General features: G+C 47.6%; 1 protein-coding gene across 3 annotated transcripts in view; it reads left to right on the forward strand.

The window, feature by feature from the left end:
• The window catches only part of PSMG1 (proteasome assembly chaperone 1), a 107,660-nt gene that overhangs the window by 26,736 nt on the left and 56,622 nt on the right, over positions 1–24,302 (forward strand). The window contains exon 7 of one of the 3 annotated variants that reach the window (XR_012514840.1): positions 21,466–21,612. The exons of 1 other annotated variant lie outside the window; for it this stretch is intronic. Coding sequence is in view for 1 of the 2 variants with exons in the window: in XM_074389272.1 (XP_074245373.1) it covers positions 18,324–18,395 (72 nt within the window). In the remaining variant the exon portion in view is untranslated. One more of the 3 variants, XM_074389272.1, reaches the window with a different exon arrangement.

The raw sequence follows: 24,302 nt of genomic DNA on the forward strand, positions 1-24,302 counted from the left end.
GAGCCCTCTGCTGCATTTAGTAAAGAAGAGTGAGATCGGGGCTCCGTCACTCTTGTGCCCTGGAGCAGGCCTCCCGGGCCACCTCCTCAGCCTCCATGCAGCCGCGCCCACCTCCCAACAGGACTCAGACCTTCCTAGTTACGGGGTTTGAGTGGTCTCAATCCTCAGCAGTGAAAGCCAGTGTGCACATTGAATTCCTTGGGCCGCAGTGATGAATTCAGGAGTGAGCCTATCGGTCCAAGCAGAGGGAAGCCCAAGGCTTTTGTTCAATGGCTGAGGAAAGAGAAGTTCCCTCTCCTTGGATGTAAGTGAGGAAGCCTGGAGTCTGGAAGCTACTGACAGACCTCTCACTACCACGAGGGCTTGAGGACCAGGACAGCATGGTGCGACGGACCCAGTGGCACCCCCAGAGCTGCTGTTCTGAAGAATGCCATGAATATCTGGCCCAAACTGCACAGGACTTTTCACTTCCTTGACAACACATCTCTTTCATTGCTTCCTGGGACCTGCTGCTGAAAGCCTCCTAACTGGAACTCTCCTACCAACGGGTGCCCCCACAGCAGGCACGGTGAGCCTGCAGGAATAGAAGGCTGGTTCCTGGTACTTTGCAGCTGGACTCCTTTTAGTGGCTTTCTGGTCTAGATGGAGTAAAACCTGGGGTGTCTACTGGTATTGGTAGTATGAGGAAGTCAAGAGATTTCCCTTGGCAGAAAGTAAGTAAAAAATGGACAAAATTATTAAAGACAGTCATTTCAGGCCATTGGAAAATGATCAGAGACAAGGCAAAATTTGCAAAGTTTACTCGTGAAACTGCTACAGCATTTGCTAAGAACAGCGATCTGTGGGTTCCCTGCCTGGAGGTATTCTCTGATTTTGGACATCGCAAGAAATATACATGTGGTCTTCATCCCCGGCTCCTGACGCAGACCTACTAAGACTTCTATGATTTCCTGAATAGTAAGGGTGCTAGGAGCCTCTCCTATCCTAGCATTTGGACTTTGATGCCAGCTCCTGACACGCAGTTTCTAAGTCCCTTCGATTTGCCTGGGTGATAGGAGCCTCTTTTGTTCTAATGAGGTGACTCTTGGTGGGCTCCTGGATAGCTTTAGGACTGGGGATGGTCACCAGAAAGACTGAGCCATGATGAGAAGATTTGAACTTTTATCTTCAATCCCCGTCCTTTGGGGAGAAGAGAGGGACTGGAGATTGAGTTAATAGTTGTTCATGCCTGTGTGGTGAAGCTTCCATAAGAATACCTGAAAGACGGGATTTGGAGATCTTCTCAGTTGGTGAACACATGGAGGCGCTGGGATGGTGGTGCACCCATAAAGGGTGCGGGAGCTCTGCGCTGCTCCCGGGCACCTGCCTTCTGCACTTCTTCCATCTGGTCGTTCCTGACTTGTATCTTTTATAATAAACTGGTAAATACAGACAAATGTTTCCTTTTTGTGAGTTTTGTGAACTATTTTTAGCAAATTATCTAAGCCAAGGAAGGGGTTGTGGTCACCCCTGATTGATTGCTGGTTGGTCAGAAGTTTGGGAGGCTCCGACTTGTGACTGACATCTGAAATGGGGACAGTCTTGTGGGACAGAGCCCTTAAGGGATCTATACTAAATCCAGGCCTCCCAAAATTCATGTCTTTCTCACAGGCAAAATGCATTCATTTCATCCCAGCAACCCCAAAAGTCTTAAATAATTCCAGCCTTAACTCAAAAGTCTTAAGTCCAAAGTCTCATCTACATATCCTCTAAATCAGATGTGGTGAGACTCAGTAGGATTCATCTTGAAGCACATGTGAGCCTATGAAAATAAGCAGGTTATGTGCTCCCAAATACAATCGCGGGGCAGGCATAGGGCAGACATTCTCATTCCGAAAGGGAGAAGAAAGAGGTAACAAGTCCTAAGAAAGTCCAAAACCTAACAAGGCAAACAGTAAGTAGAAAATTGAATTCATGAAGAAATAGAAATATGAATAGTCCTATACATGAAAAGAATTGAATTTGTATTTAAAAACCTTCCCATAAAGAAAAGTCACTCACTCACTTCTGCTCCACACAGTCACTCAGGGTCTCAGCTTCTTCCATGTTTTAGCTCTTGCCTCTTGCAGGTCTTCAGAGTTTTTTCTCTGCAGATGGGGAAAGAGCAAACATAGAAGATTGTGCAAGAATCTTTATGGTTATTTTGCTGTTCATTAAATCACCCCAAACTTGGTGGCTTAAAACAGTAAATATTTAACGTTTCTCACAATTCTGTGGACTTCGTGGGTGATTACCCTGGTCGGGCTGGCTGAACTGAGGCTGGCTGGTCTAGGATGAATCTGCTCACTTATGCAGGGCTTCAGCAGGGATGGCTGGGCCTCTGTCCCTGTGCTGCCTCCTCCAGAATGCCAGCCTCCACTTGCCCACATGGAGGAGAGGAATTCCAGCCACAAGAGAGGGCAAGCCCAAAGGAAAAAACTGGAAAAAATTTTCAACTTATGCTTCTAACACAGTTATTATTGTCCCATTGGCTAAAACAAATCACACGGTTAAACCAGAAAGTGTGTGGGAGGAAACAGGAAGAGGAATTATGGAAGCCCTTTTGCAAACAACCTGCCAGTGGCCCAGGCTGGGCAACAGTGTACCTCACTTCCTCCCTCATTCCATTGGCCAAACATAGACACGTGCTCCCCCAGTGCAAAGGAGGATGGGAAGCACAGGCTTGTTCTATGCCCAGGAGGAAAAGACAGTGGGAGCTGATGGGCTTGACAGTTTCTACCCCACTGGTAATTCTAAATAGTTTTTTTTGTTGTTGTTGTTATTGTTTCCTGCCACATCCCACAGTGGAAATTTTAGGCTCTACCTAGGATTTTAGAGTCCCCAGCTCTATCTGATTGCTTATTGTCCTCTCCGTCCAGCAAACTGAATAAAACACCTCTTCCCCAAATGATGGAAACAGTGCATCTGACTGCTTTCTCCTGATTGGGGGAATCTTCTCCAGTGCATTTCTTCTGGGCTGCTGTTCTTGGTGCTTGAGGAGACCCTTTGGGCACTACGTGTGGTGTCTACTGACAGCACCTGGTTCTCAGCATCTTGATGACCCTGCATTCACGAAGAACAGCTCTCTCAGTGCTACCTCGCGTGCTTATCTGAACCCTACAGCCACATTCCTGGGCTTTCTCTGGTGCATCTGGAAGTTCCATTTCTTAAGCTTTTGGTGCTGGCCACTAAAATGCAAGCATTTTATAAAGAAATCTAACCAGAGGGAAGCACTGCTCAGGGCCACTCCTGTTTCTTTAGGCCCTTGGTGTGCTTTCCCTGCTGCCGAGGAAGAACCTTGCCGCTTCTGCATGACTTACTGCTCTGTCCCTGGGCACAGGGAGGAGGAAGCAAATTGCCTTCAGGGGGCCTGGGCTGACAGACCACAAGCAAGGCTTGGTGCTTTTACAGATCTCTTCTTAAGTTACCTCCAGGAGGTTAGGATCAGAAGCCAGCGTGACCTCTTCTATTCCTAGGTCCGCAGCAAACTGATCTCCTCTTCCCTACTATCAAAAAACATGTGCTATCTAAAAACTTGTTATGGGCTGAGTTGTGCTCCTCTCCCCACAAAAAATTCCTGTGTTGAAGTTTTGACTCCTAGTAGCTGAAACTGTAACAATATTTGCAGATACATCTATAAAAGGTGCTTAAGTTCAAATGAGCCTGTTGGGGTGGGCCCTCACCCGGCATGACTGGGGTCCTTGTAAGAAGAGGAAGAGATACAGAGGGATGATCATGGAAAGAGCCAGCAAGGGTGTGGTCATCTGCCAGCCAACATGTCACACTTCTGCAAAGAATTAGCTAGCCTGGTGCAGTGGCTCACACCTATAATCCCAGCACTTTAGGAGGCCGAGGTGGGAGAATCATGAGGTTAGGAGTTCAAGACCAGCCTGGCCAACATGGTGAAACCCCGTCTCTACTAAAGATATAAAAAATTAGCCAGGCATAGGGGCGAGCGTCTATAATCCCAGCTACTCAGGAGGCTGAGGCAGGAGAATCGCTTGAACCCAGAGGGCAGAGGTTGCAGTGAACTGAGATCAACCTGGAAGCTCTGAGGTGTCCATGCTGCTTTCCTGAGGGTTCTGGATGTGAAGCATGAGCATTTTTTTGTATATCCAGGCAGGTAGAAGGAGACAAAGTCACCTATAGCGTAATAGTATACAGCCACGTTGCAAGCAGAAAACCGTAAACCAGCTCATCCAGCCCCGTGGTATTGCAGGTCCTCTAGATGAAGGACTGTACCCCTCTACCTGGGGCCACCTGCTGTGTGATTTGGGCTCACAAATGATACGGGGTTCTGCAGCTGGTGGCCACAGGCTGTGGTGACATCTGACCGTGGGTACGCGTGGGAGGCTTTGATGCCAGTGACTTGCAAGTAGCGCTCAAACCCTGTTTTGTTTTTTTTTGACCTCAGGTTTCCTACTTATAAAGTGGGAATAGAAGTAGGTCATGCAGTGGCCTGATTTGCAGATTACATGTGAAGTCATTCTGCATTTCAGTCAGTTTATACATTCTTTGCTAGAAGTTTTACGGTACATCTTTTTAAAAAGACTTAAAAAATAGAGAGTTTAATTCTAACTTTACTAGAAAAGTCTATTTTCTGGTGCTTTTGTGAGATAGATCATCTTAATTAGGCATAGCCAGAAGAGCAGTACTTCCGGGGACCCCAGCGGAGAGAGTTTAGGATTTAGAGACCGGAGGCCTTAGGTACAAAACAGATTCTGCTCTTTCACAAAGCACAAAATCTTTTAGCCATCTTGCAGAGAAGAATGTGGCTTGAGGCAGGAATCTCCAGTGTCCCACCCTTCCCAAGTCCCGCTTGCAGAAAAGAGCACAGATAATAAATAATATGACTTGGATGGGCACAGTGGCTCACGCCTGTAATCCCAGCACTTTGGGAGACCAAGGTGGGTGGATCATCTGAGGTTGGGGGTTTGAGACCAGCCTGACCAACATGGAGAAACCCTGTCTCTACTAAAAATACAAAAAATTAGCTGAGCATGGTGGCCCATGCCTGTGATCCTGGCTGCTTGGGAGGCTGAGGCAGGAGAATCGCTTGAGCCAGGGAGGCAGAGGTTGCAGTGAGCTGAGATTGTGCCACTGCACTCCAGCCTGGGCAATAAAATGAGACCCCGTCTCAAAAAAAAAAAAAAAAAAAAAAAAGTATTTTGAGGCTGGGCACAGTGGCTCACACCTGTAATCCCAGCACTTTGGGAGGCCAAGGTGGGCAGATCACCTGAGATGGTGAGTTTGAGACCAGCCTGGCCACATGGAGAAACCCCATCTCTTTAAAAACAACAACAAAAAAACGTCACTGTAAATGTTTTGAACAGCAGACTTTGTTACTGCAAAAATGAACAGGTCAGTTATATGGGCTGGGAGGAACTTTAACTCCCTTGCACATTTGCAGTTCACTTATTCCTGGGGAGCAGTGAAAAAGCTGGGATGGAAGTGAGGCTTTCTTCACCACATCGGTGGCCCACATTTTCCCAAGTCCTACGTGAACTCCAACATGAATCCCTGAGGACAATTTTCTTAAATCAGATTTCCCCTTACTTAGCATTGGTATTGGATATTCCATGTTTCCTACGGGGATGCAAATGTTCAAGCGTTGCAAAATACAGAAGTCGTTTACTGCTGCAGAATGTCCAATCAAGCAGTTGCACTGAGGGAAGCGTCAAGTGAATATCGGACACAAGGGGGCAGTATTGCTCAACACAGATCCTTTGCGGCTGCTGGGGAAGTTGGAGTTTATAAACTACTCTCTTCTAAATATTTAAAGGCATAAATAATACTCTTTGCTCCTTTTTGCACAAAAACCCTTAAGCAATTAAAAACATATCAAAGAAATCTGTATGCATCAGCTTTTTAATGTGTTTATTGATTTTTGTTAAGTAAATATTTTTAAGGATTTTTTTTTTCCCTCCCAGTTTTAATGGGACTGGCTGATTATTAGCAAAAATCAAACACTGCTTCTTTTCCTGGAAGCTGCTGTTCTTTATCAGCAGTGCTGGGGCATTCCGCCCTGGAGATCTGAATATTCTTAAGATTCAGGAGGTTTTGTTCTCCAAGGAGAAATGGATCTGTGGGGAACCTATCTAATCAGGATCTCAAAATTGTCACTTCTGTTTCTTCTGAGTGGAAATTGTCACTACTTAAAGGGACCACTGGGTGCCCTCAGATCACACTGCCGGTTGTTCACGTCCACACTGGTGTGGTCCACATTGAGGCCTCACTGTTCTGGGCGCTGCCTCATCCTCCTCGCATTGCTCTGAGCCAGCCTCCTGCTGTGCTGCTTTGTTTATTAAAACCACAATCCCGAGGATTTCTCCTTTTTTTTTTTTTTTTTTTTGAGACTGAGTCTTGCTGTGTCACCCGGCTGAAGGGCAGTGGCACAATCTCGGCTCAGTGCAACCTCCGTCCTCCTGGGTTCCAGCGACTCCCCGCCTCAGCTTCCTGAGTAGCTGGGACTACAGGTGCGCGCCACCACGCCCAGCTAATTTTTTGTACTTTAGTGGAGACAGGGTTTCACCATTTTGGCTAAGCTGGTCTTCATCTCCTGACTCCGTGAACCACCCACCTCGGCCTCCCAAAGTGTTGGGATTACAGGCGTGAGCCACTGTGCCCGGCCTAGTTTCTCCATTTTTGAAGGTTTCTTACTAGAAGCTGTTGGAAGGAGTATTCTCCTCCTTCCCCTGAGCCGTGTCTGTCACGGGCCTCCCTTCAACAAGGCTTTCCTTCTTGTGTTCATGGCCGTAGCCCCTAGTGTGGCCTCATTTCCAGATTCTCGCTCCTCCTCCCAAGAAATGGTTTCCATATGTGGCCCCACGCGCTCTGGGCAGGCACCTTTGGAGGGGCTGACCTCCCAGCTCTCTTCTCTGCAATCATCAACTGTCTCACACCTCCTGCATTTCCTTCCAGGCTGCACAGCTAAGAGCTAAGAGCCCAGGGGCAGAGGGCCATCTCCAGGCAGGTTTTCTCTGCAGTCTTTGCTGACTCAGGAGTGTGGGAGTTGCTGGCCTCAGGGTTCTGTCTGGTGCTTTCAGTCTGATCTGCCTGGCCGAGGCCATGAGGGTTTCCGTGGACAGCTGGGAGCTGGATTCTGGGAGACTGAATGCTGTTACCAAGAAAAGACCATCAGATGCTGGGTGCTGTGGCTCATGCCTGTAATCCCAGCACTTTGGGAGGTCAAGGTGGGCGGATCACTTGAGATCAGGAGTTCGAGACCAGCCTGGCCAACATGATAAAACCTCGTTTCTACTAAAAATACAAAAGTTAGCCAGGCATGGTGGTAGGTGCCTGTAATCCCAGCTACTTGGGAGGCTGAGGCAGGAGAATCACTTGAACCCGGGGGCAGAGATTGCAGTGAGCTGAGATTGTGCCACTGCACTCAAGTCTGGGTGACAGAGAGAGACTCTGAATCAAAAAAGAAAAAAACAAAGACCATTTGAAATCAAGGCACAATGGCAAGCATGGTCGTGGTTCTGCAGAAGCTTCATATTGTTTCTTGGGCTTTCTTTTTAAGAAACACGGAGGGAGGTTGGGCACAGTGGCTCACATTTGTAATCTTAGCACTTTGGGAGGCTGAGGTGGGAGGATTTCTTGAGGTCAGGAGTTTGAGACCAGCCTGGGCCCCACAGTGAGATCCCTACTAAAAAAAAAAAAATAAACACTGAGGGAATTCCTGTGTGGTGCCAGGTTCAGCATGAAGCCCTAAGACCCCACAGAGGGATGTGAGCAGCCTCTACCTGCCCTCCAACGCTGCCCATCACATAACTAACCCTGTCTTGACTCAGTGAGCCAGGCCTGGCAGATGCCAGCAGCAGGTGACTGATCTATGCTGCAGAGTTCAGCTTTCAGCTGAGAAGTGAGCCCAGGGTCCCTCGGACTCATGTGCACACACTGGACCTGAGTGGGGGCCGTCCGGCCTGGAGCCAGCTGACTCCCTGGTCCATGAAACGCAAGTCTGTGCCAGGGCCGCGAAGGCAGTGTGGGTGCACCAGGCATGCTTGTGGACTCAGGTGGTTTGTTTTCTAGATTTTCATCTTGGGAAGGAATTGGGATGTGTTCTATGAGTTCACAACGGGGCGGAAGAGAAGTGGCAGGAAGGCAGATGGTGTCTGTTGGAAGTGCACGTGGTTGCAGTATCTCCTTGGTGCAGAGGCAGAAGCAAATAGCACGAATAGTCATATATATATATATATATATATATGCATGTACATTTAAAAAAATTCATAGATTTACTCTTTAGAGAAGTTGTAGGTTCACAGCAAAACCAAGTGGAAGGTGCAGAGGTTTCCTGTACACCCTCAGCCCTGACGCGTGCACAGCCCATGCCGTTATCAGCGTCCCCCACCAGAGGGCACATTTGTCACAACGGATGAACCTGCCTTGTCGCATCACCGTGGCGCAGAGCCCAGAGTTTCCACAGGGCTGTCTCTTGGGGTTGTATGTTCTACGTGCTTGCACAAACATGTAACGACACGGATCCACCAGCGTAGCGTCATGTGGAACAGTTTCAGTGCCCTAAAAATCCTCAGTGCTCCGCCTATTTATCCCTTCCTCCCCTTAACCCCTGGCGCCCCCTGACCTGCCACTGTCTCCGTAGTTTTGCCTTTTCTTGAAAGTCACATGGTTGGACTTCAACAGCGTGTGTAGCCTTTTCAGCCTGGCTTCTTTCACTTAGCAGTACGCATTTAAGGTTCCTACACGCCTTTCCATGGCTTGACAGCTCATTTCTTCTCTAGCTCTGAATAACTGAATAGTCGTATTTGTCCGCAAGCCTGGAGTGGGCGGTCCCGGGATGCTGCAGGGGCTCAGCAAGGTAATCAAGGACCTGGTTCCACTCACACCCTCGATCGGGTCGCCTGATCCTCTCATAGCTGCAGAGGCAGCTGCTCCTCCGGGAACCAAGACCTCCCGGTTAGTGAGTGTGCATGTGTGTACACGTGTATACATGTGTGTTAGCAGGTGTGCATGTGTGTGTGCACGTGTGAGTCTATGAATGTGTGCATGTGTGAGCATGTACATGTGAATGTGTGTGCTAGTGTGTACATGTTAGTGCATGTTAGTGAGTTTGTTAGTGAATGTATACTTTTTTTAGTGAGTTTGTATGTGTGTGTGAGAGACATATACATACGTGAGTGCACGTGTGATGATCACATGAATGGTACGGATCAAGTGTGGAGGGGGAGGAACCACTGTTAATACAGAGAACTAACTGCGTTGCAGATGCTGGCCCTGGGCACTGAAGAATGGATACAACTGTTTAAAAAGGAGCTGTTTTATTATAAAAGGGTGACAAATATTGCTCCTTGTCCTTTAATCTCTGTTCCTTCTCTGTGGTTAACAGCAGTAGTTTTCGGCAACATAAGCGCTGCCTTTCGCATCTCCCCTTGCGGCTGGGGAGGGAAGCGTTCAGGCACCCTTTGGGTCGTGGACCCCAGGGGAACAGGCCCCTTCCCTTTTCCTCCTCTGACCTGCAGCCCTGCAGCCCAGGTGGTAGGACAAGGAGATCGATGGAAACGGAAACTGTGCAGCTCTGTAAGAGAAAATAAAAGGTTTTCTTGTTTAAATCAGTATTCTTTTGGTTGTGTCTTCGTTAATACGAGTCTATATTATAATAAAGTCATAAGCATATAGTGTCTCCTGAAAGCTACTTTAATCACACTTATCTAAATCAGTGCTTACCTAGCCTTGCAGTGTTAAGGAGCAATTGACAGCTTCCTTTTTAGGAATGCCTTTCCTGCACTATGATTGGTTGATGGTCCATTTGCGTCTTGGGTCTGAATCTTCTGGTTGCCCTCCAGCCTTGTGGGCAGGCGGGGTGGGTGTTATTTGGAAATGCCAATCGGTGCTTCCTTTTTGCCCCCTAACCCTTCACTCGGGTAGGGCTTGGTTGTCTCAGGGAAGAGATGGGACAGCAGAAAGAACCAGCTGGGGTCAGGCCTAGCTTTTCCATTTCCGGGTCTGTCACAAAGAACAGCTGTGCACAGATCCTGGCTGGGAGGCAGACGTGCCTCTATATGATGGACTATGACTGTGCCATGAAAGAAATGAGACAATTCTAGCTGCACCCGCATGAACAGATCAACAAGACAACAGGGGAAGAATGGCTTTTCAATAAACAGTGCTGGGAAAACTGGATCTCCACACACAAAATGGATTTGGACCTTTTCTAACACCATATACAAAATTAACTCAAATTGGATCAAAGACCTAAATGTAAAAGCTAAAACTATAAAGGTTAGAAGAAAGCAGGGCGAAAGCTTCATGATGTTGGATTTGGTGAGAATTTCTTGGATACGGCACAAAAGGAGGAAATAGGCAAATTGGGCTCCGTGAAGACGAGAAACGCGCGCGCGTCAGAAAGACTTTCAATGGAGTAAAAAGGCAGCCCGTAAAATGGGAGGACATGTTTGCAAATCATGTATTTGATAAGGGATTAATATCCAAAATACGTAGAGGACTAAAAATCAACAACAAAAAGACAAACAACCCAATTAAAAAAGGGGCAAAGGACTTGCATAGACATTTCTCTAAAGAAGATGTGCAAATGGCCAGTAAGCAATGAAAAGATGCTCAACATCAGTAATCCTTAAGGAAATGCAAATCAAAATTCTAATGAGATACCGCCTCACACCCATTAGGATGCCTACTGTAAAAACAAAAAACAAAAAACAGAAACCCAAAATTACAAGTGTTGGTGAGGATGTGGAAAAATGAGAACTCTTGTGCATGGCTGATGGGAATGTAACTTGTTGGAGCCGCTGTGCAAAACAGTATGACAGTTTCTCGAAAAATTAAACATAGAATTACCATATAATCAAGCAATTTCCCTTCTAGATATTGCTCCAAAGGAATTGGAAGCAGCCTCTTAAAAAGATATTTCTATACCAATTTACAGCATGATTTACAACATCCAAAAGGTGGAAGCCACCCAGGTGTCCATCAGTGAATGGATAAGTGAAGTGTGCTACACATACACAATGGAATAATATCCAACCTCAAAAAGGAAGATTCAGACACACGCTACAACATGAATGAACCTTGAGGACGTTAGGCTGAATGAAATAAGCCAGTCCCCAAAAGACAAACGCTATGATTCCACTTATATGAGGTATCTGGAGTAGTCAAATTCATAGAGACTAGAAGAATCATGGTTGCCAGGGGCTGGAGAGAGAGATAGGGGAAGTTGTTGTTTGATGCATACAGAGTTGCAATTTTGCAAGATGAAGAAAGTTCTAGAGATGGATACTGGTGATGGCTGTAGGAAGATGTGAATGGGCCAAATACTGCTGAACTGCACACTTAAAAATAGTTCAGAGGGTACATTTTATTTGATGTGCATTTTACCGCAGCAAAAAAAGAAAAAGCAACTGGCAAAAACAATGTGTATATAGCACAACTATAATTTATCAAAATATATATTGTATGTGTAAAGAATTTCTGAAAGAACACACACAAAAACTGTTGACAGCAGGGAGATTGGGGAATCAGATGACAGGGAGACGTTTTTATTGTATACCTTCTGGTAGTGTTTCGAATTTTAGCTTATGATGTACACATCTTTTTGAATTTAAAGCAAATTATTGATTACATTTACTTTGGCGTTGATTCCGTAAACTACTCTGGGGACAACCATTGAGGATTATACTAATTCCTTACGTTGGTTTCTGCTGAGATATTTTGAGTTGTTGGATTTTGGTTTCTTTCATCAAACTCTGTTTTCCAAATGATAATACTTAATTCTTTAAGAGGAGAACAGTGAGACAAATTAAAAATTTACTTGGATTGCATTTGAACAACTTGAATGAACACATAAAACAGTAAAGAGCTTTCGGCATTTCTTAAACAACAAGTAGGACCAAAATCTAGAAAGCATTTGGCAAAAAAAAAAAAAAAAAAAGAAGTATGTATGTAATCACTAATTTGGAGGGACCATGCTTGTGTGCTGTCTGGTAGACTCTAGGTGCTATGAAGGAAACGTGGGACACATCTGTGTTGGTAGGGAGTAGTTCCATAAACAGTTTTCACAGCTAATGTCGATTATTGCAGATCAGATGGCTAGGACATTTTGACTATGCCTTTAGTCATCAATGTAGTAGTTAAAATAATGAAATTACCTATTTAGAGACAAAGAAGGATAAGTAAGACATTACCTTTAGGAAAGAAAAGAATGAGCAGAAATGTATTTTCATCCCTTTGAGTGATTCAGCACAAAAACTTTGAGTGTGAGTGTGCGCGCAGGTCCACGGGGGAACAGCGGTGGGGTAGAAAGTGGCGTTTGCTGGAGGGCGGAGCAGCTTCCCGGGCTGGGAAAAAGATGCCCGTGAAGTGATGGTCTCACTCGCCGTCATTTTCATTAGGCAGCTTTGTTCTTTTAAAATACAAGATGAATGCAGCTACCTTAGAACAAAGTTCTCCTGGAATAGAACTTTTAATTCTACGTCTTTAGCTGAAATGTCCAATGATTTAAAAGTGGTCCTAGTTTACACCCACTGTTTCGCCGCTGAGCACTTAAGACACGAGGCCTCAGTATCATGGCCATGGCTGTTTGGAGCCGGGTGCCCCTTCACGTGGGATGCTGCGCGGCGCCCCTGGCCTCTACCCTCCAGCTGCTAGGATGTCCCCTTCCCCAGGTATGCCAATCAAAAATGTCACCACACATTGCCAGATGTCCCCCAGGGGGCAAAATCATCCCTGGCTGAGAACCACGCTGCTAGGCCTGGGGGCAACGTGGGCTCCCAGCTTCCTCCAGCCCCTTCCCGGCAAGAGAGAGTGGCCCAGCTGAGGGGCTGGGATTTTCAGGGGCCTTATTCCAATGAGCTGGGGTGGGCAGGGGTTTTTCTGTGCGCATATATGCTGGGAGTGGGACTGCGGTGCCGAGGGGCTGCGTATGCTCAGCTGACATAGCTGTTGCCAGACCGTTTCCAGAAGTGACTTTGCACGCTGAGTAGAATAGCAGAATGGCAAGGGGATGCTGAGCACTTCCGGGCCTTGGGGACCTGGCTGGCAGCTCGGACGGGGAGCCCCAGTCTCCCAAGTTCTCATAAGAAATGTGAGTGCATTCCTTGGACTTGGCAGGCTCCTGGGATGCTGGGCGTGCCTTTCACTCGGCGTCGAGGAGTCATGCAACGGAGCAGCCTCTAGGTGGCGCCGCATCCTGCGGCTTCGAGGACTCGAGCCCTTCCCGAGGCCGGCCTGGTTGGCCCCTGAGCCCGGCCCTGCACCTGCTCTCAGAAAGGCTGCGGGAGGCGTCTAAGGGGGTGGTGAAAGGCTCTTTCCTGACAAATGCGTGTGTGCATATGTGAGTGGTGTGTGTGTGTGTGGTGTATGGCCTGTGTGTGTGTGCACATCCGTGTGTGGCATGCGTGTGTGTGAGTACACGTGTGTGTGGGATGGGTGGGGAGGGGAGGCACGGTGTGCTCCTGAAAACGTCTTGGTCCCTGCTGGAGATTAGGAAGTCATGCAGAAATTTATTAGAAGACAACAGTTTACCTGCAGGACACACACACACACACACACACACACACACACACACACATTAATTTTTTCAAGTACAAAATTCAAAGCCACATAAAATTAAGCAGTGTAAAAAGCAAGTGACCTGTCCATCCTGCTCCAGCCTCTGTTAGTCCCTTTTCTGCAATGAAAATAGTGTAAGCACAGCGAAACAGAATATATACAACATATCATCTCTCTCTATAATCACCATATAAAATTGGTATATATATCAAATATAGATTACTTGCAAATATGATTATATATTATGTATATCATATATATCGTTTTCTTTGGTATGTGGTGAGTAACTTATCTGGACCCTTGGGAGTGACGTTTTCTGCCTGGGCTCCTGTGGGTCTGCAGGCCCTTATGCTACAGAGTAGGCAGTAGCAGGGGCGGGACAAATGGGAGGAGGGAAGTTCTGGCAGAAGGTCCCTCACCCCCATACACACTTAGATCCACTGATGTGCTTGCACGCACACGTGCAAACACACACGCACATTTGTAAACACACACGCGCTCGATCCTTTGGTGTTTATTCTATGATTGGCTGTTAACAGATTTGGGTGGATTCTTCAAAAGGAATGACCTTATAGAGTTAGGAGTCTCCATTTAGAGTTCTGTGTACATGTAGGACGTGAGTTGAACAAGCTCCCCCAGGGCACAGATCTGGAATGTGTATGTGCGTGTGTGTTTGAGACAGAGTCTTTCCCTGTTGCCCAGGCTGGAGTGCAATGGCATGATCTTGGCTCACTGCAACCTCTACCTCCCGGGTTCAAGCGATTCTCCTACCTCAGCCTCCCAAGTAGCTGGGATTACAGGCAAGTGCCACCACGTCCAGCTAATTTTTTGTATCTTTAGTAGTGCTGGGTTTTACCATGTTGGCCAGGCTGGTCTCGAACTCCTGACCTCATGATCCGCCTGCCTCAGCCTCCCAAAGTGCTGGGATTACAGGTGTGAGCCACTGTTCCTGGCTGAGTGTGTGTTGCCTGGCCGACTGTGTGTGTTTTAAAAGCTCGGCTACCATTTTTGAGAACGATGATGGGTGAAGCAATCTTTGCAGAGAAGGGCAAGAGAGAAACTGCTCCTCCACTCCACTTCTTCATCGGCCACACACTGAAGCGGTGCCAGCAGCATCCCTTGTGCAGTTCTTGGAGGTGCATCGCATCTTTTTGGCTGCAACTTCAGAGAAGTCTTAGGTTTCACCAGCATCTTCCAGTTTTGACAGATGGGCTGACTGGAGTTCATTGAGAAATGTCCATGTGTGCTCAATTTGCTGGAAACATATTGGTTCCATTTTCTTAAAATGGAACATGTAAGAGTACTGAAGATGATTCAGGTCTCTTCCCATCCACAGTCATGCACTCCCAGTCCTTCTCCAGCTTCTGTCACTGTATCCGATGAGACTGATGCCCCTAAGGACCTCTCAGGTGTGTGAATTTCAGATACAGTGTTGCTTGAATAGATATCTAGGGGTCCCAGGAGCCCCTTGAACTCGATGCTACATCAAGATATAATATATACTTTTTCCTACCTTTACTTTCAGTCTATATGTGTCTTTAGAGGTAAAATGAGTTTCTTGTAAGCAGCATATAGTTAGATCATTTGAACTATTCATTCCGCCAGTCTGTATCTTTTAAGTGGAGTGTTTAATACATTTTCCTGTTGTTTTATTGAAATCTGGTTGTTTTGTGTATTCATTATTCCTTTCTTTCTTATTTATGATTGCAGTTTGGTAATTTTCTGTAGTGGTAACATTGAAGTCTTTGCTCTTCCTTATATGTGTGTTTGCTTTTCCAATGGGTTTTTAAATTTTTGTGTATTTTAATTAAGGTAGCTATATAAAATATAATATAAAATATATTAAAATATATTTATTATATATCATTATATTAATGTATTAATTATAATATGATTAATTAAATTATAATTTAATAATTATTATTGTGCTTTTGCTTTCAGATGTAGGACTACCTTAAGCATTTCTTGTAGGAATGGTCTAGTGGTGATGAATTCCTTCAGCTTTTGCTTGTCTGGGGAAGACTTTGTTTCTCATTCATTTATAAAGAAAACTTTTGCTGGGTACAGTATCATATCCTTGGTCAGCAGTTTTCTTTTCTTTCAGCTCTGTGAATATATTACGCCATTCTCTCCCGGCCTATAAAGTTTCTGCTGAGAAACCCACTGTTAGTCTGACTGGGCTTCCCTCATAAGTGACTAGACGCTTTCCTCTTGTTTTTAGAATTTTCTTTGTCTTTGCCTTTGACAGTTTGACTATAATGTGACATAGATGAGACCTTCTCACATTGTATTTGTTTGGGGGATCACTGAGCCTCTTGTATCCAGAAGTATAAATCTCTTACTAAACTTGGGAAGTTTTTCAGCTCTTATTTTGTTAAATAAGTTTTCTATCCTTTTAGTTTTCTCTTTACCTTCTGGGACACCAAACATCAGAATATGTTGTCACTTTATAGTGTCCCATATGTCATGTAGGCTTATTTCTTTTTTTCTTATTTTTATCTGACTCGTTTATTTCAAAAGACCTCTCTTCAAGTTCTGAAATCCTTTTTCTGCTTTATCTAGTTTAATGCATTCCTCAGTACTAGAATTTTTATTTGGCTTTTTAAAATGATATCCATTTCTTTGATAATTTCTCAGTCATATCCTGAATTATGTTTCTGATTTCCTTGTACTATTTTTCTCTATTCTCTTGTATCTCACTCTACCTCTTAAATATCATTATTTTGAATTGCTTTCCCTGAGATTTCATAAGTTGTTTTTGATTTGGATCTGTTGCTGGAGAATTATTGTGTTCCTTTGGTGTTATATTTCTTGCTTTTTCACATTTCTTGTCTCCTCACATTGATATATGCACATCTGGTGTAACAGTCACTTCTTCCAATTTCTTGAATTTGCTTTCACAGAGTGGTGGTGGAGGGGGAGAATTTTTCCTGAAGATGTATCTGTAGTGTTGAGTAGGGCACTTTGGTTTTGATTGTGGTATGGTAGCGTAGTCTCTGCATGATTTCTTTGACCTTAAACAGTGTCAGTGGTGTTTGATTTCCTCAGTGGCTTAGGGTGTGGTTATTAGTGGAGGCTGTGGTCAAGTTTTCCTGAAGGCAAAGATGCCAGGTTGGCCTGTCCTCAGGTCCCGGTGGTAGCAGCAGTGTGCCAAATGTGCCTGTCCTCGAGCTTCGGGAATGTGTAGGCTGGTGCCAGTGTTAGCAGGTAAAAAGGGGCTGATTTTCGGGACTCCAGACAGTTTGCTCAGATGCCAGTAGTGGTGGGCCAGGCAGGTAGGTGGCTTCTTTGGTCCCTAGGCAACAAGCATGATGTGAGTGATGGCAGTGACTGTGGCAGGATGAATCTCTGGCTCCAAAGCAGTTTGTGCTGGGAACCAGAGGTTTGGTGGTGGCTACAACATGCTAGGCAGGCCAGCTGCCAGGCCTGCAGGTGGCATGTACAGGCAGGTGCCCACTGTGGCAGGGATGGCGGGTTGATGGGCCTAACTTGAAGCCCCTGGGAGAACTGTTCAGGTATCAGTGGTAGGGACTAGGCTAGACAGTCCTCGGTCCTCTGGATGGCATGCTTGGACACAGCAGGTGCAGAGCCTGGCTGGGTGGACCCGTCCTCAGGCCCCCACTGGTGCTTGCAGGCACTGGTTGTGGTGGGCAGGGGTGGTGATCCCCAGGGCCAAGATGTGCTGCAGCCCTGCTGCTGGGGAGTGCTGGGTTGCTTTCAGTGGCAGCAGCCACACGCAGGTGGCTGAGGAGTGCACACTTAGCTTGTGCATTGGCACCCGTGACTGCTGTGGGCAGGGGAGTTTGTTTTTAAGATACATGAAAACGTGTGGCAGGTTCACTGCCAGGAGCAATGGAGTCTTTGTTACTGACTTGCACTTCAGCCCTGGGGGCAGCCATCAGTCATGGTAGCATCTGTGGGCAGGGGATGTCAGTGGGGCGCCAGGGATATGGAGATGCAGGGGCTGTGGGTCCAGGCAGGATGCTGTCTGGTGAGGGCCACGTTCTTACAGTGACACCCTGTTGTAGCTGCCTAGGGCGGGGGTGAGGTAGGACCTGGCATGAGTTCCCCTCTGGAGCAAAGCCATTGCATGGTCTCTAGGCAGCTCCCTATGTGGGTCTTTGGGCCTGTGAGTGTCTAGGGGTGTCCCTGTGACTAGGATGCAGGAGTCCGTGGTGGAAGTGTGGGCCCCTGGGGGTCACTCACTCACCCCTTCCCTGCACTGGGAGTCTCTCCAGGACCCCAGCTGACCCTGCCAAGCAGGCGCCTTGCTTTCGTCTCCTTCCTGGCTTTAGGTGTTTCTTGTCACTCTGTTGAATTCTCGTGTTCTCTTGGATCATCTGTTCAAAGTGTGACCGTCTACTTGCTATTTTGGGTTTTCGTTGTGGAGGGGTGAGCACCAGAAGCTGTAGTCAGCTGTGCTGAAGCCCCTCTGAGAACCCAATCTTTTTGACTCCTTATTAATTTTGACAACAAAACTTTATTTTGCTAACTTTATACTGATCCTTACTTACATCACTTTCTTGGGGTTTTTTTTTTTCCTTCCTGCCAGAGTAAACCCTTTAAGAATTTTCTCAAACAGCACTTTGTGGAACAAATTCTTTGAAACCATCTATATGAGCCCAAAGCTATTACTTTTTTGTGTTAAATAATAATCTAACTAGATGCAACTGTTTTAAGTTAAATGCTTTTTTTCAAAAATATTTGAGGTATGATACATAGTTTGCTTGCGTTGTTATAAAAAAGCCTGATAGAATCTTATTTTTATTCTTTTGTAGATGTTGTGGTCTGAACTGTGTCCTCTAAGAGGATGTCGAAATCCGAATGCCTTTGGAACTAGGCATTTCTAAGTTGCAGATGTAATTAGTTAAGAGATGAGGCCCTACTGAAGTAGGCTGGTCCCGAATCCAACACATTGGTGTTCTTCTAAGAGGAGGGGAAGAGACACAGGAGACACAGACCCACAGGGAGAAACCCGCATGAGCATGGAGACAGAAATGGAGTGTTGTGTCTATGAGCTGAAGACACTGGTAAAACCAGAAGCCACGAGAGGGGCATGGAATGGACTCTCTCCTAGAGCCTTCCGAGACAGCACAGTCTGCCGGCATCTGGATTTTGGACTCATAGCCTCCAGAATCATGACAGAGTAAATTTCTGTTGTTTTAAGTCACCCATTTGTAGTGCCACACTTTGCTCCGGCAGACCTAGGAGACGAATCCAGCAGGTCATCGACTTTTTCTCCTGGAAGAGGTCCTGGTTCACGTTTTTCTTCACTCTTGGCTTCCTGCTGCCTGGCTGGTGTGGGTTCAGCCTGTCCTGTTCCGTGCCCTGTGAATCCTGTCAGTCTGAGGGCTTATAAATGCATGTGACTTTTTAATTTTAGTTTTGGGAGATTTTCAGTCAGTTTCTTTTCTTTTCTTTCTTTCTTTCTTTTTTTTTTTTTGAGAAGGAGTTTCGCTCTTGTTACCCAGGCTGGTCTCGGTTCCCCGCAACCTCCACCTGCTGGGTTCAAGCGATTCTCCTGCCTCAGCCTCCCGAGTAGCTGGGACTCAGTCGTTGTTTCTTGAGTGACATCTTCCCTGTGCCACTTTTCTGCTTCTCTCTCCCTTCGGGGAGCTGTCGCCGCCCCTCCTGTTCTCCGCCTCTCCTGACTGTTCTGCCCTTTCTGCTTCTCCTCCCTTCCTGACCCGGGACCTCTAGTTTTTTTTTCTTGAGATGGAATCTTGCTCTGTCACCCAGGCTAGAGTGCAATGGCACGATCTCAGCTCACTGCAACCTCCTCTTCTCGCTTGAACGTGGGAGGCAGAGGGTCATGGTAGAGAGTGAGCTTGCTCTGATGTTTCTTTCTCTCTCTCTTTTTTTTTTTGAGACGGAGTCTCACTCTGTCACCCAGGCTGGAGTGCAGTGGTGCGATCTCGGCTCACTGCAACCTCTGCCTCCTGGGTTCAAGCAATTCTACTGCCTCGGCCTCCTGAGTAGGTAGGATTACAGAGCTTGCACCACACCTGGCTAATTTCTGTATTTTTAGTAGAGACAGGGTTTCACCATGTTGGGCAGGCTGGTCTCAAACTCCTGACCTCAGATGATCCACATGCCTTGGCCTCCCACAGTGCTGGGATTACAGGGTGAGCCACCTCACCCGGCCCCCCAGTGCACTCTTCAGTGGGTCTGTCCTGCTTCTCAGCCCATCCCTCCTGTCCTTTATTTCATCAATTCTGTTTCATATCTAGTATCGGCAATTGTTTCTTCTTTCTGTTTGTTCCTGCTTTGGGTTTCCAAAATCCTCTGTTACTGCACTGGGAGTGTACTTTGTATTCACCATGGATGTTCGCTGCCCCGGCATGGTTCTGTTTCCTTGGGAGAAGGTGCTTCCATGGCTCTTTCACCTCACTAGGGACTGGGCTCCTGGTCACCTTCCTGTGGGCTTGACTACGATTCTGCTGGGATGATTGATGGATGTAGCTGGAGTTGTCTCCTTCGGTATTGGGCAAAACACTAGGCCTAATTTGGGGTCCCTTGGGTGAGTTTCAGGAAGACGGCAGGTTCTAGTGTGTGCAGGGCCCACCAGTCCCCCTCCCCCAATCGCCTTTCCTTCCAGGTGTTTCTGTAGGGAAGCCACCCTCCAACCATTTCGCTGGCTAGGGCTCGGGAGGGCAGCCTTTGCTCAGGGATCCACCAGGGCCTGGCTCCAGAGCTACTGGGAGTCACCCTGGCTGGCGCTGAAGCCCCCTCCCCCTGGCAGGGCTGGCCCGGATGCTGGCCCAGGCCTCAGGGTTGTGGGTGCACACAAAGGTTGTTTCCTTCTCACCTTCTCTTTTATGGGGTCCTGTGGACCCTGAGGTCCCTGCCCAGCCTGTGGTCTTTGGCTCAGCGATGTGAGTATAACTGGAACTGGGAGGTGTCTGCTACTTGCCATCCAGGCTGGGTCTGTCCTGGCTGCTCCTGCGGGAGAGAACGGGCCTTCCCAGTCCCTTCCGAGACCCTGCTGGGACTTCCGCATCCACACTGCCTTCCCTCCCTGCTGTGCACACCACCCGTAGCAGTGTAGTTTGGATGTCGTGTTGAATTGTAATCCTCACTGTTGGGGGTGGAGCCTGGTGGGAGGTGGTTGGATCACAGGGACAGATTTCTCATGAGTGGTTTAGCGCCATCCCCCTGGCTTAGTCCTTGTGATGGTGAGTGCTTGGGAGATCTGGTTGCTTAAAAGTGCGTGGCACCTCTCCATTTGCTCCTCTCTGAGCCATGGGACATGCTCAGAGATTGCTCCTCTCTGGCCATGGGACGTGCCTGCTCTCGCTTTGCCTTCTGCTATGAGTAAAAGCTCCCTGAGGCCTCCCCAGAAGCTGAGCAGATGCCCGGTGCCATGCTTGTACTGGAACCAGGACCAGTTCCACCTCTTTTCTTTATAAATTACCCAGACTTAGGTATTTCTTTACAGCAATGCAAGAATGGCCTGATACATCCAGCGACACTCCTGGGTCCCTCACAGCTGTTTTGTCAGCTGATGAGGAGGCTCGTCGGTCCAGCCACTTCTGTTGTTGCTTGTTTTATCTCCGTGGGGTGGGGAGGGGATCCTGTTAGGGAGTTGGCAACTCCTACTTGTTTTCCATTTTATGTGGACATCACACAGCAATTTGAACAAAGCACGAGTCTCACCCATGGCTTCTTGTGTTCTGAGATGTACTTAATATCCTTACGCAGCGTCCATGTGAACATGGGACAGCCAGAAGGCATCTGGACTCCTCTTCTGGGCCTTGCTTATTTTGTGGTGCTGAGGGGAGGGCAGGATGAGAAGGGAGACGCTGTCTTTGACATGCAGGACAGGTCACGAGGCTGGCTCATCCCACACTGCAGCACAGAACCAGGACAGGGGAGGCCCTTTCATCTGCTGCTCATGACTCCACGGTTCTGTCCTAACAGCAGCAGGATGGGGATTACTGAGGATTCAAGAAAAATCTGCGTTCAAAGTTCCAGGAAGGATTCTGGGTCGATGTGGCGCCCAGCCAGGAGCTGTGTGTTGAGAAATGAGGGCCTTCGGAGGCTATCCGGTGGGGCAAGCTTTGCATGGTGAGTTTTGCATGGTGAGCTTTGTGTGGTGAGCTTTGCATGGTGAGTTTTGCATGGCGAGCTTTGCATGGCCAGCTTTGCGTGGCGAGCTTTGCGTGGCGAGTTTTGTGTGGCGAGCTTTGCATGGCGAGGTTTGCGTGGTGAGCTTTGCATGGTGAGCTTTGCAATAAATGCCTGATTGTACTGGAAGTATGCAATGGTCCCAGGACCAGTGTCTCTGGGGACTGGGAAGAGCTGCATGGAAGAGAAGATAACTTGAAGGAGGAGGAGATTCCATTAGGCCTAATGTGGTGTGTGAAGGGGAGGTGCATGTGGCCTTTGTCCTTCATCCCCAGCCCTTGTCTTTGGCATCAACCACCAAGAGAGTTGGGGACAGGAAGGACCCTGGGCAGGCAGGTTGTGCGTGAGGGGCCCAGAGCTCCCCATGAAGCTGTGCTGTACATGCAAAATCCACAGTCGACTCCAGGGCTGGGCTCTTGCACCTGGACCTGGAGGGCTGAGGTCACAGCATCCTGAGCCCGGGTCCAGCTCCTTGCAGGAGAAGCACTGAGCTCGTTCGAGACCTCCCCAGGAAACACACAGTGCAGCCCTGCTGGAGTCCTGAGTTGGGGTAAGGCTCATGGAAAGCTGCCGCAACTCCCCATAAAGCCTGGCAATGTTCTGACAGCTCTCCTGCTCCCCAGGGGCTGGAACTCATCACTTCTGGTGAGGGTGGAGACTAGGAATAATATTGGGATTGGTTGATGGCATATTGGCCTGCATGGGTGGCTCATTCCTGCTGCATTGTCCTCAGCGAGCAAGGCACCAGAGGGATCATCTCCAGATGCCCCAAACCAGAGACATGGAAAACATCATCCTGGGGCAAAGTGTGGTGTGGGTTTCTCACTTCCCCTGGGAGCTGGTTGTGGGTCACACGATGTGTGCACAGAAAACATTCTGGTTTTCTGGGCTGGTTCCTGCCGAGTTATTTGGAGGCTGTTCAATACCTTCAAAGCGAGGTTTCGTTTTCCACCCACAAAGGTCCCAGAGCTCCCCAAGCTGCAGGGTTGTCTGCTATCATTGGAAGGACAAGACAGTCATTGAACACTCAGCCCTTGGGTGGAAACACTACCTCCCAGGCTGCAGGTGGAGTGCCGGGGCAGGTCCCATCCCAAGCATGGTGTTTAGAGTGACAGCTCCTGCCAGGGGGCTGCGCTGAGGTTGGCAAGCCTGGCTGTGGCACTCACTGGCTTGGAATGTCCACCTCTCAAGGGAGGCTGTGCCTCCCAACACACACAGGGGGTTGGCAGCGTGGGGAGAGGAGGACAGACCTGTGGAAGTGACCACGTGGCTGAGCTGGCCTGATGCATTTTGGGTTCAGGGTTTACTCCCGGGGGCATCTGACATTTGCACTGTCACCCCACCTGCGGGTGCCTTTGGCAGCTAAAAACCACTACCTGAAAGCCTTCTCATTTTCAGGTCTGATGGTTTGCAGAGGGCAATTTATATCTACAAAATGATAGTGACTCATGAAAATGCATTCAATGTCGATGGGTCCAAGCCCAGCATCTCACTGTGTCCTGGGTTAAGAGCAAACCTTGGGATGCAGGTGGCCGAGTGGTCTGTGATGGGCCATGTTATGGTGGAGGAATGTTTGCCTTGCTCTGGGAACTCATTGAATCTGCAATGACCCTTCATTATCCCTCAGAGAAGAAATCATTATTCCCCTGAGAGTTGTGTTCTAAGATCTTTGTGAATGACTTTTTGGTGAATTGTAGCTGAATATACAGAGTATCTGCCATGACATCTTCCCAAGAGTGGCATAATCGTGTTCCAAACTGTCGCTGGCAGACTCATCTGTCCCTTCTTGTGCCTGTCATAGTTACATCCACGGTGGTTTATGCAAGTCACTTACTGACTCTTAATGTTCCTCTCAGAAATTAGCTAGGTCACTATGACCATCTTCAAGAGAACACTCTTTAATATACACCGGACCATTCTCTAGAAATCTCAAGTAGCACAGAGTGGTTTCCCATGTCCAGTTCAAGCCCCATTGCACTGCCTGGTCTGGGTGTTACTGGCAGAAGAATGTACTTCGGCTAACCGGGTGTTCCTCTTTCAAGGAACATACTGAAATCCAGGGCACATTCTGAATCAGTTTGGGAGAGGGGAAAAAAAACCTACTTGAATGAGGAGACCTGGTTTGAGTCCTCCTACTGCTGTAAAGACTGCAGAGAAGTTAGTTTTTTGCCTGCCCCGTTCCTCAGTTTCCTCACTATAAAGGGGTGGCCAGTGCCTGTACCATGAGGGCATGTGAGAATTGGACAAAAGAATCGATAAGAAATAATCTGGTAGAAATGTTGTAAGAGGTTATTATTCTTCTCATGGTCTTATCTCCTCTGACAGCACATTTTTTTTTTTTTTTTTCTGGAGAACGTTTTCTTGGCCAGTTGCAGTGGCTCACTTCTATAATCCCAGCACTTTGAGAGGCTGAGGTGGGTGGATCATTGGAGGTTAGGAGTTTGAGACCAGCCTGGCCAACATGGTGAAACCCCGCCTCTACTAAAGATACAGACATGAGCCATGGTGGTGGGTGCCTATAACCCCAGCTGTTTGGGAGGCTAAGGCAGGAGAATTGCTTGAACCTGGGAGGCAGAGGTGGCAGTGAGCTGAGATTGCGCCATTGCACTCCAGCCTGGGTGACAGAGCAA

The sequence above is a fragment of the Saimiri boliviensis genome, chromosome 18 (genome assembly GCF_048565385.1).
Source record: "Saimiri boliviensis isolate mSaiBol1 chromosome 18, mSaiBol1.pri, whole genome shotgun sequence".
In the NCBI taxonomy this organism is placed as follows: Eukaryota; Metazoa; Chordata; class Mammalia; order Primates; family Cebidae; genus Saimiri; species Saimiri boliviensis.